This window comes from Piliocolobus tephrosceles, chromosome 21, assembly GCF_002776525.5.
Source record: "Piliocolobus tephrosceles isolate RC106 chromosome 21, ASM277652v3, whole genome shotgun sequence".
Taxonomy (NCBI): Eukaryota; Metazoa; Chordata; class Mammalia; order Primates; family Cercopithecidae; genus Piliocolobus; species Piliocolobus tephrosceles.
The window spans coordinates 46304248-46317501 of NC_045454.1; the positions used below are offsets into that span (position 1 = coordinate 46304248).

Consider the following 13254-nt stretch of genomic DNA (forward strand, 5'->3'; position numbering starts at 1 on the left):
GCATGAGATCCCTGGACCCAGTAGGGGAGCTGGGGACCTTGCGCCTCTGGGTCCTGAATGGGAATTTGTGCCCAGGAGAGGAGGTGAGGACCTAGGATAGGAGCTTGAGGCTCGATTCCCAGGGCATTATGCGAAGAGAGTGAGGGGTGTGGAGTGAGGGGCTGTGATCCCTCGATCCCGGTTGTTGGAACCGCTGTGGACTCGGGAGGGGGGCTGGTTCCTTGTGTCCCCCAAGAGAACTGGACGCTCTAGATGGGGGGTCGAGAGAGAAGAGGGCCCAGGGGATCCCAGGTTTCCTGCTTTCCGGCCTCCCCACCCCCAGAAGCGGTCGATCTCTAACGCTTCAAGCGGGCCACGTGCCGGGCCTACCCAGCCAGGCTCCCAGGGAGCTAACCCAGACGTCAGGCCTAAGTTTGGGCAGCCGGTTGCCACCGCCCACGTCGGCTGCCATTCACTACAGCTCCCACTAATCCCCTCTCGCTGTCTGGTGGCCGACTCCGCCCCAATGCAGCGGCACTTCCACTGGCTCCCAACAAAACTGGGCGCCTTGATTTCCTTCATTCCTACTTGTCCAGACTAGTGTCAGTCACCGAACACCCACCCATGTCGCTCAGCCATTGGTTTAGAAGTCAGAGATAGAAAGGGGTTCTGGTTAACAAGGGAAGCAATTAAAGTCCAAAGCCAACCTCATCACCCAGACTCGTCAGGGATTGGATTAAATTAACTGCCCATCTTTACAAGCACCACCTCTCGCCTGCATTCATTGGCTTGTGTCCACGACTATCAAGCCGAACGCCCACCCAGCCAGTCCATAGGAGTCTTTCACTAGGCCCTGCCTTACAGTCCACGTGACTCTTCAGAACCGTCAATCTAATTCTGAAGCCGCCCCGCGAATCTGGCACTCGCGTTTCATTGGGCCTCCTGCCTTCTCTGATAGCCTTCATTTGCCCGCCCAGCACCGGTAGCTCGCAGCTATTGCCTCTGAGAGCTGTCAGTCACTCTGAGCCTCCCGCCCACTGCCCCTCGTTGCACTCCGATTGGCCACCTCCTTCAGAGTTCGCGATTGGTGTCCGGGGTGCGGCGGCTGCCTCCCATTGGCCCGCAGGAGCCGTCCGTCACGCCGGCGGCGGGAGGGGGCCACCTTCTCCCCCCTCGTCGTCTTCCCAGCGGCTGGGTTCCCAGAGTGCTCCGCGGCCGTGTGGAGCGAGGCCTTGTTCCCGCGTTGAGCCGCCGCCGCCGCCGCCGCCTCCTCAGCTTCAGCCTCCGCGCCAGGCCCGGCCCCGCCGCGCCATGTCGGACTACAGCACGGGAGGACCCCCGCCCGGGCCGCCGCCACCCGCCGGCGGGGGCGGGGGAGCTGGGGGCGCCGGGGGAGGCCCTCCGCCTGGCCCGCCAGGCGCGGGGGACCGGGGCGGCGGCGGCCCTGGCGGTGGCGGCCCGGGCGGGGGGTCGGCCGGGGGCCCCTCTCAGCCACCCGGCGGAGGCGGCCCGGGAATCCGCAAGGACGCCTTCGCCGACGCCGTGCAGCGGGCCCGCCAGGTGAGGAGGCCTAGGGCCTGAGGGGCGCGCTCGCGCGCTCGCGCAGGCGGGGGAGGGGGCGGGGGTCACGTGCGCGCGCGCGCGCGGGGTCGCGGAGGGGGGGGGCCCGGGCCGTCGCGGGGTCACGTGGGCGGTAGGCGGGGGCCTGGCCCTCCCGCTGCGCCTCGAGTGGGCTCCCTGCGGGTGACCCCTTCGCAGGGGGTAGGGGCGCACTGGGGGTCACCAGGAGCGGCCCCTGGGTGTGCAGGTGCCCCTGAGTTCGGGGACGCACTTTTGGGAGCCCCCCCTTAGCCCCCCGCCTTAAGATATGGCTGGAGGCAGGGGTCCACCTTCCCGGGCGGAGGGCTTTTACTCTCCTCCCCATATCAGGGCAAAGGGCAGTGTTTGCCCCCAACCCTATCCCATTTCTGCTTCCTCCCTAGAAGGAAGGGACATTGTGGGGGTGGGAGGGACAGTCCTTGCTCTTGAGTCGGGAAATTGGATGGGGACCTGTCTAGGACTGAGCACTTGTGCGAAATGGGGAAGACGAGCATGGGGACTGGCTTTTGGATGCTTTGGTGGCTTGAAAGCGTGGTCTGTCTCTTTGGGGGAAAGAAGGGAGGGTCTCCCATCACCGTGTATTAAGGCGTAATGACAACAAGGAAGTGTCACATGCTGCTAAGACTGACCTCTCCAGCTCCATTTGCAGCCTCCTCATGGCCTGGAGGGTTGGTGGTCTGTAGAATGGGAGGACTTTGCAGCCTTTCGGGAAACCGACCGGCTCCTGGGCTGTCCCAGTGCCTCCGGGGCTAGAGACTGGCTCCTCCCAAGGTGGGAGGTCCCGTTAGGTGAACGCCTGTGTTCTGGCCCTCTGTGGTCTCTGACTAACTCACCCTTGGAGTTGGGTGGGTTCTAGCGTGCACTTGGTCTTACTGCCCATGGAACCGTCTTGATTCTGGGGCAGCTTGAAGGGAGGGAGCTGGTGCTGTCAGTTGGTGGGGACAGGCGCCCTGTGGGCGTCCCATGAACTTTGGCTCTAGGGCAGCATAGAAAAATGGAGACTGGTAGAAAGGGAGATTCTTAATATGATTTAGGTTTCTAAACCTGGACTCTGATCCTAAGTTTGCTGGGTTGAGGTTTCTTTAAAGTTGCTCTTCACGTGTCTGAGATGGAACTTGTGTCCCATAGAGTCTTGTTTTCGTTTTTTGTTTTGTTTTGTTTTGTTTTTTTGAGATGGAGTCGCACTATCACCTAGGCAGGGGTGCAGTGGCGCGATCTCAGCTCACCACAGCCTCCACCTCTCCAGTTGAAGTGCTCCTCCTGCCTCAGCCTCCCGAGTAGCTGGGATTACAAATGTGTACCGCCAAACCCAGCTAATTTTTGTATTTTTAGTAGAGATGGGATTTCACCATGTTGGCCAGGCTGTCTTGAACTCCTGACTTGAAGTGATATGCCCGCCTCGGTCTCCCAAAGTGCTGGGATTACAGGCGTGAGCCACCGCGTCCAGCCATCCAAAGAATCTTCTGTTTTGGTCAAATGAGGATTTCATATCCCTTGAAGTGATCACTCTGATCAAATTTATTCAGTAAATTGAAAAAAGGATTTTGAGAGTGGGGGTTATAAGGGAAAGTTGAACTCTTCAGCATCCCAGGAAAACTGGGCTAAAAAACACACTTTCTGGTTGTGTGAGCTGGGGCCACTGGCAGGAGGAAGTGTCTGAAAGCTCCTGGAGATGACCTGGGGACCCTCCCTGGCACCTGAGCCTGTGTTCTCGTCACCCCTAGGATGAAGTCAGTGTGGATTATGGGCTGGCCACAATTAAGACACACATCACAGCAGAAGGGAAGAGAGGAATTTTGATAATCCTAGATAACTGGTGAGAACCTTGAGGCCCAGGTTCAAAACTCGTTCTAGGATGTCTTAACCAACTGACTCTTCCCTAAATTGGAGGGCCAGACACCAAGACCTGACGGCTTTCATGTCCAGGAAATGTTCTGAGAAGTTGACCTGGGTGCCATGGAGGGTTGTTTTTGGTGGTAATTCTTCTGTGCTTACTACTTTATTCTAGATTGCAGCCAAAATTGGAGGCGATGCTGCCACAACAGTGAATAACAGCACTCCTGATTTTGGTTTTGGGGGCCAAAAGAGACAGTTGGAAGATGGAGGTAACTCCCTGCTGCCGCCTTTAGCTTAGGAGGAAGGGCTGGGGGCCTAAAGAGGTGCTTTTGTTTGAGTGTGGTTCAGAGGGGGTGGGTGTTGCTGCTGTTTGGTCTTTTAAAACTTCAGCAATCCTGGCTTTGTTAATTCTTTTTGTTCCGTCTGCCATCCTGAGGTATCAGGTGGCAGAGAGGAGGGCAGATTGATTGTGACTGGGTCGAAGTTGTAAGTTCCCAAGATGATTCCTCCCCTTCTGGGAGGCTGAGGCAACCAGGAGCAGTTAGTGAGGCTTGATGTGAAGTTGGCCCAGCCCTGGGTTGCGTCGCGTGACCGCAAGTAGTGGGTGATCATCTCCTGACCAACTCCACTGTTATCCGTGACACCCCTCCCTGCTAGAGGCGGGTGCTGTCCTAAACCGGGAGGACTCAGGTGCCTGGTGGTGTTTGCGTGTTCCAAAGGCTTTTTTACTCCGGGCGTTGGTGGTGGTATTGGCGGAGTCTGGCCCCGTTAGGGGCCGGTCTCTCCTAGGCTCCTGTCTCAGCTCCTGTTAAGGGTGGGGACTGAGGGGCACTGGTTACCTTGGACATGTGGCACCAGCATCAGGTTCGAGGTGGCCGTGGGTGGGCGGGTGCTGCATCTGCCACCCTCTCTCTTTCCCAGATCAACCGGAGAGCAAGAAGCTGGCTTCCCAGGGAGACTGTAAGTCCAGGGGGTCTGCAGGCAGATACGTGGCTTCAATGGGTTGAGGTTTTCAGGAGTCAGTGAGGAGGTGGCAGCTCTTTACAGAGGCGTGTGGTGCTTCCATTCTGGGGCCCATACATTTGAGGGATCCCAGGACCCCTGAAATTGAGGCAGATGAACTCTGCTTTTATGGGGAGGGGATCCACAGCATCCATCAGGCACTGTTGCAGGCTGGGGACCATGGTGCCAAGCTCAGCTCCCACTGCCCCGGGGCAGGCAGTGCCAAGTGCCCAAGGAGGAGCTAAGCCAGTCTTTGCTTTGGATTTTCTCTCTACAGCAATCAGTTCTCAACTTGGACCCATCCATCCTCCTCCAAGGTAAGCCACGGTGGGGCCCACACTGCTTTCTTGTCTGTTGGCCAGCAGACTGGCCTTGCTTCTGACTTGGGAGGGCTCTGACTAGGGGCGCATCTCTCAGGTTTTATCCCCCAGTGCCAGTTGACCAGAGAGTGCTCAGACGTGAACGAGACAGAGGAGCTGTGTCCGTTCCTCGTACCCCTTATCTGTAGGGCTGTGGGAGGAGAGGGTCGTGGCAGTCACTGTAGTGACAGGGTGGTCTCCGCACCTTATGGCGTCCTCCGCTGGGGTGGGGACTCTGAGCAGAACAAATATTGTCATCCTGGAAGAGGCTGGGAGGGCCTTGCCTCCTTCCCTGACACATCTGCAAGTGCCCATCCCACTCCGTGCTGTGGAGCTCAGGGCTCTTTGCCCGACCCAATGGACTGAGGTGAACCTGACACAGGGCAGTTGTCGGGGGCCAGTTTTTTGTTTGTTTATTTTTTAATGGGCCGGTAGTTTCATAAAATACTAGGAAAATAAGATGACAAGGACATACAGCTGGCTTTTTAGAGCTCAGCAACATAGAGTGACTGTCAGTTTGCTGGGAGTCTCAGTGCTTGCTCTCGCTCTGAATCAGTGGGACGGCACCACTGTCGTCAGGCCACAGCCCACAATGCCCAGACCAAACCTCTCAGGGCACAGATGGGGAAACTGAGGCCTCCAGAGGTTTGATGGCCTATCTGGTCAGATTCTGCTTAGGCCTACGGTGGCATTGGTTTCAAGTAGACCTTCCAGAGCTTCTGTCCTCCTCCCTTCCCACTTGAGGACTGACTTTGGGCATGTCTCTTTACAGGACTTCAATGACAGAAGAGTACAGGGTCCCAGACGGCATGGTGGGCCTGAGTGAGTGTGGGTCACCTTGGGTGGGGAGGCCCACTCTTCGCCAAGAGGAAGTGTCCTGTGAGCTCCTGCCAGCCTAGAAGCCCTGGTCTGAGGGGGCTCCTGTGTGCTGTTCTCATTTGTCCCTCCTTCGTCCCCTCTGGGCAGAGGATAGGAGCTCTCTAGAGGACTGCTGCCCTCCTGAGCGTCAGAGGGGCTGGGGCCCTGGCCACGCAGTCTCCTGAGGCCCGGGCTCCCTTCCCTCATCACGCTGTGCTTTTCTTTCTCCATCCAGTTATTGGCAGAGGAGGTGAACAAATTAACAAAATCCAACAGGATTCAGGCTGCAAAGTACAGATTTCTCCAGGTACAAGAGCGTCAGATTCCTGCCAGAAAGGGGGCCAGGGTTGGGCCCTTTGCACTTTCCTTTAATTACTTAATTTTCACGGGGACTGTGGACAGGAAGCGAGCTGGCGCTTGTTGGTGCTTACTACGGACTGGGCTCAGTGCAGTATTTCACTGCACTAGCACTGCCCACGGGGCGCAGCTGTGACTTCTTTCATTTTCAGTGGGTAGGGATGGACTGCGGCGGCAGGGCTAGCGTTTCACACAGGGGCCTGGTTGCAGACACCAAGCTCCGCAGCACTGCACTGACCTGCCGCATGAGTGAAAGCACCCCGGCAAGACTGCGTGAGGCAGGGTGGTGCCTTGGAAAGAGTGATCACTCTGAGATCAGGCCCAGGTGCAAATCCCAGTTCTGGCTGTATGTCTGCTCTCAGGCAATATAGTTACCTCTTTGAGTCTCAGAGTCCTGAGGTACAGAAAGCCTGCTCGGTAGGGGGCTCTGAGGCTTCACGTGGGTGTGTAGCACGTGCTCTCTGTAGAAGAGGCTCTGGTGGTCACCGCTGGTAGTGGGGGTGGCCAGGTCCTGGACCTTCTGGAATCTGCCATTCACTCCACCTCGTCCTTTTCCCTAAAAGTCCTGCCTCTCCTCTGGGATCCCTTCCCAACCTTGGCCTTGCCTCAGGCAGCCTCCCAGGTGTTTAGGGGAAGTAAACTGATTTGTCAGGCTGCTGAATGGGACAGAAGTGGCTCTTGGTTGTTCTGAAAGTTTCCTCATGTCCAAGGCAGGCCTTTCTCTGCCTGTGGGCCAGGGAGGGCACTGACCCTATTTCCTCTTTCCAGACAGCGGTGGCCTACCCGAGCGCAGCGTGTCCTTGACAGGAGCCCCAGAATCTGTCCAGTAAGTCCCCGCAGGACCTCTCATTGTGATGTGGGGACAGGCAGAAGCCCGCTCCGTCCCTTTGAATTGAAAGTTGGGAGCAACTCGCATGTGCTCCACTCTTGCCCCCTTCTCCAGAGAGCCATGTTAACATTAGGCTGATTCCCTAGCAGCCCAAGACCTGGGGAATCTGGAGCCTGAACAGCTCCAGTGACTGGCCTTTCTTCCCTGTCATCCTTGCACATGTTGGGGTCGCCTTCCCTTCGAGCTGGGTGGGCCACCAGACCAGTACCTTTCTCCAGCGGTGGCACCCACTCCTCCCCTTCCCAGGAAAGCGAAGATGATGCTGGACGACATTGTGTCTCGGGGTCGTGGGGGCCCCCCAGGACAGTTCCACGACAACGCCAACGGGGGCCAGAACGGCACCGTGCAGGAGATCATGATCCCTGCGGGCAAGGCCGGCCTGGTCATCGGCAAGGGCGGGGAGACCATTAAGCAGCTGCAGGTAAGGGCAGCACCTAGGCAGCTTCCTCATCATCCGTGCACCACCCCCCACCACCACAGCAGCCCAGGAAGTCCTGGGAGAACCCAGCACTAACGCTTAACCTTGGTTGTAAAGGAACGTGCTGGAGTGAAGATGATCTTAATTCAGGACGGATCTCAGAATACGAATGTGGACAAACCTCTCCGGATCATTGGGGATCCTTACAAAGTGCAGGTGAGCACACCCTGGGGTGGTGGACGGGGCTCTGGAGCAGCATGGGCAGGTGGGCAGGGCCAGCAGCCTCGGGTCTGCATTCCGCCAGAGAGATACGTGAACAGTCAGTCATAACACCAAGAGGCTTGCAAGAGGGCGGCCCTGAACTGACTCCCAGCTTTGTGTGTGTGAGACACCGGCCTCACCTCTGACCTTCTGCTTTCTTATCTGGAAATGGGGCTGTTGGCAGTGCCTCCCCATTCAAGTGGCAGGTAGAAAGCTTAGTAGGGTGCCATGCTGGGCTCAGCCAGGGTTCGTGGGTCCTTTGCTGAGGCCCACATCCCCTGAGAAGGTGGGGGTGTGTGGGGCAGCAAGACTCACCCGTGAGGGCTGCCTCTCCTGTGTGTTTGCAGCAAGCCTGCGAGATGGTGATGGACATCCTCCGGGAACGTGACCAAGGCGGCTTTGGGGACCGGAATGAGTACGGATCTCGGATTGGCGGAGGCATCGATGTGAGTGTGGGCCTTGCCTTCACCCCCCGGTGGAGGGAGGGGCCGGGGTGAGTGGCTCCTCATGGCCAGTGGACAGCAGAGGGCAGCAGAGCTGCGGGCCCAGCCGACCCTGCCACCTCCTTCCTCAGGTGCCAGTTCCCAGGCATTCTGTTGGCGTGGTCATTGGCCGGAGCGGAGAGATGATCAAGAAGATCCAGAATGATGCTGGCGTGCGGATACAGTTCAAGCAAGGTCAGGGCCTGGCCAGAGCCCCTCCCCCCACCCTTTTCAGGAGGCAGGCTCTGAGGGAGCTGGGCACCGTGGTCAGCCAGGTGGCCTCCATAGCACCTCATGGCTCCTAGTCCAGCTGTCAGAGCATGCCCAGTCCCTTCTCTCCTCTGGGACGGCTGCATAAGGGGGTGACATGGGCTTTCCACATCCAGGGGGACCGTGTGTTCCTGTCCCTGTCAGATCTCTTCCTCCCCCCATGATGGAGCCCATCCTGATAGGACAGCCCTGGGCGCCCCACAGCCGGCATCAGGTCACTCCACCTCAGCTCTGGACTCTTGCCAGTCCTCAGCCAGTCTCTGAGCTGCCTGCCGTGGGGAGAAGGGCCCCTCTGGCTTTTCAGATATTTACTGTTCTGTAAAATCTCACAGTGCTGGGGGTGCTGTGTGCTGGAAGAAGCTTGAGCCACCCCCTGGCTTGGCCGTGGGTTTCCTTCTCTGGGAATGTGGGCCGCCTCCCCCTCGATCCCTGAGCGGGTGGAGGCTGGGAGTGGCGCAGCGCGTCTGGGAGCTCAGGCCAGCGTGGTGTCTGCACTGGAGGCGGCGTTGCAGGGCTCTGGGGTGGGCTCTTTTAAACTTGTCTCTCTGCTCTCTTGGTGCTGGCCTCAGATGACGGGACAGGGCCCGAGAAGATTGCTCATATAATGGGGCCCCCAGACAGGTGCGAGCACGCAGCCCGAATCATCAACGACCTTCTCCAGAGCCTCAGGGTAGGTGGCCCCGGCTGCTGAAGGGCTGGCAGGACCTCCAGGGGAATGTGGAGAGCAGACCGGCTTCCAGGGTTCATCTTCTTCCTCCTCTTGTCTTGCAGAGTGGTCCCCCAGGTCCTCCAGGGGGTCCAGGCATGCCTCCAGGGGGGCGAGGCCGAGGAAGAGGCCAAGGCAATTGGGGTCCCCCTGGCGGGGAGATGACCTTCTCCATCCCCACTCACAAATGTGGGCTGGTCATCGGCCGAGGTGAGTGTGGCCCCCTGCCCCTTGCCCCTTCTTTCCTGGGCCACCACTGCAGGCCACCTTTACCTTCTGCATTTTTGCAGGTGGCGAGAATGTGAAAGCCATAAACCAGCAGACGGGAGCCTTCGTAGAGATCTCCCGGCAGCTGCCACCCAACGGGGACCCCAACTTCAAGTTGTTCATCATCCGGGGTTCGCCCCAGCAGATTGACCACGCCAAGCAGCTTATCGAGGAGAAGATCGAGGTGGGTTGGGGCGGGCTCTGGGGGTTTGGGCTCGCAGCCCGGATCCCAGCCCACTCACCTCGGCTACTCCTTCCTTCCAGGGTCCTCTCTGTCCAGTTGGACCAGGCCCAGGCGGCCCAGGCCCTGCTGGCCCAATGGGGCCCTTCAATCCTGGGCCCTTCAACCAGGGGCCACCCGGGGCTCCCCCACAGTGAGTATCCCTCTCTGTCTCCTGGGCTTTGGGGGCGGGGGTTCATTGAGCTGGCAAGAAGAATAACAGACCCCATTCCCCTTTCTCTAGAAGTGCAGGTGGGGGGCCTCATCCAGCCCGTTTTTGTGGATACCATCAACAGGCCCTCTCCTGTGCACTGCTACAGCACATATGCCTTTCAGCATCTCTCTGCGCACGTGGAAGTTTCGGGGGCTTATTTCGTGTCCTCGAGCTGACAGTGCATGTCCTTCGAGTTGCTTCTTGTCTAGGCCTTTCCCAGGCGCCCTGTTGAGCCTGGTGGTCTGGGTCTCTTGCTCCTCCCCACTGAAAAACATCCCCACTGGGCCGACTGTGGCCACCCCCTCACCACTGCTCAAGCATCCCTTTCTTCTCTCCTGCAGTGCTGGGGGGCCCCCTCCTCATCAGTACCCACCCCAGGGCTGGGGCAATACCTACCCCCAGTGGCAACCGCCTGCTCCTCACGACCCAAGTAAGTGGTGGGCCGCCTGGGGAGGGCGGGCCCTGTTCTGTGCCCATGTCTCACCCGGGGTATCTCCTACAGGCAAAGCAGCTGCAGCGGCCGCGGACCCCAACGCCGCGTGGGCCGCCTACTACTCACACTACTACCAGCAGCCCCCGGGCCCCGTCCCAGGCCCTGCGCCGGCCCCTGCGGCCCCACCGGCTCAGGGTGAGCCCCCTCAGCCCCCACCCACCGGCCAGTCGGACTACACTAAGGCCTGGGAAGAGTATTACAAAAAGATCGGTGAGTCTGCAGGGCGGCGGGGGGGCTCCAGCCCTGCCGGGGGAGTGGTTTCTGACCTGTCTCGGCGCCCCCACAGGCCAGCAGCCCCAGCAGCCCGGAGCGCCCCCACAGCAGGACTACACGAAGGCCTGGGAGGAGTACTACAAGAAGCAAGGTGAGTGGCCACCGACTGGGGACAGGGGCAGGGGCAGCCCTCACCCACAGCCTCTCACCTGTGTCTGTCCACCCACAGCGCAAGTGGCCACCGGAGGGGGTCCAGGAGCTCCCCCAGGCTCCCAGCCAGACTACAGTGCCGCCTGGGCGGAATATTACAGACAGCAGGCCGCTTACTACGGACAGACCCCAGGTCCTGGCGGCCCCCAGCCACCGCCCACGCAGCAGGGACAGCAGCAGGCAAGTGGGAATTGCCACCCTCCTCCTCCTCCTTTCTCCTTCCAACCCCCGGCCACCGTCCATCCTGCCTTAGTGGGTAGCGCCGGAAACCCCTTCCCCTGCGGGGTGTGCCCTTGATGCCTGCAGCGGGGGCCGTGTGGCTGGAGGTCTCCGGGAGTCCCCACGCACCACCAGGGAAGCATTCGCTGGGTCCAGAGGTTAAACGAAGAGGCCTCCCTGCGCCGGCTGCTCGTTCCTGTGTGCCGCTGTCGTGATGCTGGGGAGCGCTGAGACTCGCAGGCGGGACTTCTGAACTGCTGGGGAGTCGGGGGGCAGGCAGACAGCGCGGATGGTGGGCACCGGCCCGGCCGCCACCTTGCTCACAATCTGGCCACTTGGGAAGAAAACGTCTATTTTTTCCCCTTCTCTGCATCATTTTTTTGGTTTTTGTTCTTTTTATTCTTTTGTTTTTTAAACCTATGATCTTTTTTCCCGTGTCCAAGTGACTGTGTTGCAGGCGGCCCGGCTCTGGCAGGGACTGGTGGGGACGCGGGGAGCGGCCCAGGCCCCTGCCCCGCCGGGCTTAGCCTCCCATGCGCTCGCGCTTGCCTGTGTCCCGGGCTTGTCTGTGAAGTGGGCGTGAAGATCGTTGCCACCTTCCAACCTACCTCACAGGGGTGTTGTGGGGACACCATGATCTCTGGATTGTTCATGTTGTTGTGCTGCGCCGGGAGCCGCCGCCCTCCGGAGACAGGGCAGCTCCCCTCCGACCCTAGCGCCTCCACCCTCCGTGGCCCCCGTTCCTCTCTTCCTGCTCTGTCCCTCCTTCTCCATCAGGGAGCAGCGTGACTTCAGCCAGTCCCGCGAGCACCTGGCTAGACAGTTAACAAGCACGTCCTTCCAGCCTGAGCCAGCGCAGGTTTGGGAGGGGGCTTCCTGCCCCCCCCACGGTGTTCCAGCCCCTCCTCTCTTCCGCCCCCTAGTCTCCCACCCTCCCCTCCCCGTAGTGACCAATTCCTATCTCTTCCCTCTCCGCAGGCTCAATGAATCGAATGAATGTGAACTTCTTCATCTGTGAAAAATCTTTATTTTTTTTTTCCATTTTGTTCTGTTTGGGGGCTTCTGTTTTGTTTGGCGAGAGAGCGATGGCTGCCGTGGGGCATATTGGGGAGCCCTCGCGGCAAGCGGTGGGAGGGGGCTTGGGGGTGTGCTGGGCCCTCACTCTCTCGCCTGTTCTGTGTCTCACATGCTTTTTCTTTCAAAATTGGGATTCTTCATGTTGAGCCAGCCAGAGAAGATAGCGAGATCTCGATCTCTGCCAAAAACACCTTAAACATTAAAACACAAAGAGCAAAGCAGAACTTAGAAAATTATATATATATATATTAAAAAGTCTCTATTCTTCACCCCCCAGCCTTCCTGAACCTGCCTCTCTGAGGATAAAGCAATTCATTTTCTCCCACCCTCGGCCCTCTTCTTGTTTTTAAAATAAACTTTTAAAAAGGAAAAAAAAAAAATCACTCTTGCTATTTCTTTTTTTTTAGTTAGAGGTGGAACATTCCTTGGACCAGGTGTTGTATTGCAGGACCCCTTCCCCCAGCAGCCAAGCCCCCTCTTCTCCTCTCCTCCCGCCCTGGCTCAGCTCCTGCGGCCCCGCCCGTCCCCCCTCCCAGGACTGGTCTGTTGTCTTTTCATCTGTTCAAGAGGAGATTGAAACTGAAAACAAAATGAGAACAACAAAAAAAAATTGTATGGCAGTTTTTACTTTTTATCGCTCGTTTTTAACTTCACAAATAAATGATAACAAAACCTCCCCGTCTGCGGGTGCTGTCTGTCTCCCCCCGCTCCTTCCCTCCCTCCCTGTAGTTTTGAAGCAGATGTTTGTTCTTTATAGATGTTGTTTAAAAAGCCTGATAATGGTGATTGAAAATTACAAACTTTGTGGTTTTTTTTTTTTTAAGAAAAATATAAGAGAAAATAGTTTTCTTCAGGCGCAATGTGCTTTCCTAACCCTGCCCCCCCACTTTTTTTTTTTTTTGTTAAATAAAGTGTTTTTTGTTTAAAAAAAAAAAAGACTGCGTGCCGGCCGCAGTTGTGTTTGTGAGAGGAAACAAGTTGAGGAGCAAGTCTCGGCTGATTAAGAGTGGGGTGTGGCCCCCAAGACTTTCCCCTTCCGATGTGGGAAGGGGAGGCTGGCCAAGCCCAGCACTGCTGTCTTCCCCAACCCAGTTTCCCTCCAGCACCTTGGGGAGCAAGACGCTCAGGAGGGCCTCAGGGACCAGTGTGCCCATGAATGGGCTGTTGCTACAGGAAGTCCTCTGGCCTGTTAAACGTTCAGAGCCCTGAGGTAGGAGCCAGGCCCACGCCAATGCTCAGTGGGTGATGGGACTGGATGTGAGGTGGGAGAGGGCACTGAGGGGCCACCTGAGCTGTTTGGACCTGGGCGGGCATCTTGTAACCCC

The 13254-nt window shown here is 58.2% G+C and overlaps 1 protein-coding gene across 6 annotated transcripts; it reads left to right on the plus strand.

Annotated features, from left to right (window-relative positions):
* Nucleotides 1-1120: 1120 nt before the first annotated feature.
* KHSRP (KH-type splicing regulatory protein) lies at nt 1121-12605 on the plus strand. 6 transcript variants are annotated; one of them, XM_023186701.3, is made up of 20 exons: nt 1174-1306; nt 1439-1539; nt 3587-3683; nt 4336-4374; nt 4694-4733; nt 5548-5597; nt 5869-5940; nt 6759-6816; nt 7126-7300; nt 7415-7513; nt 7906-8004; nt 8133-8235; nt 8880-8980; nt 9082-9226; nt 9307-9467; nt 9548-9657; nt 10059-10147; nt 10220-10420; nt 10497-10574; nt 10653-12605. In XM_023186701.3, exons 1-20 carry the CDS (start codon nt 1291-1293, stop codon nt 10928-10930), a joined length of 2112 nt encoding a protein of 703 aa, XP_023042469.1. In that variant the 5' UTR covers nt 1174-1290; the 3' UTR covers nt 10931-12605. The 6 variants fall into 6 exon arrangements, with proteins under 6 accessions (XP_023042466.1, XP_023042465.1, XP_023042469.1 ...); XM_023186699.2 differs by having other exon boundaries at nt 1187-1539; nt 10653-10813; nt 11831-12605; XM_026455533.2 differs by having other exon boundaries at nt 1187-1539; nt 10220-10345; nt 10653-10813; nt 11831-12605.
* The last annotated feature ends 649 nt before the right edge of the window (nt 12606-13254 follow it).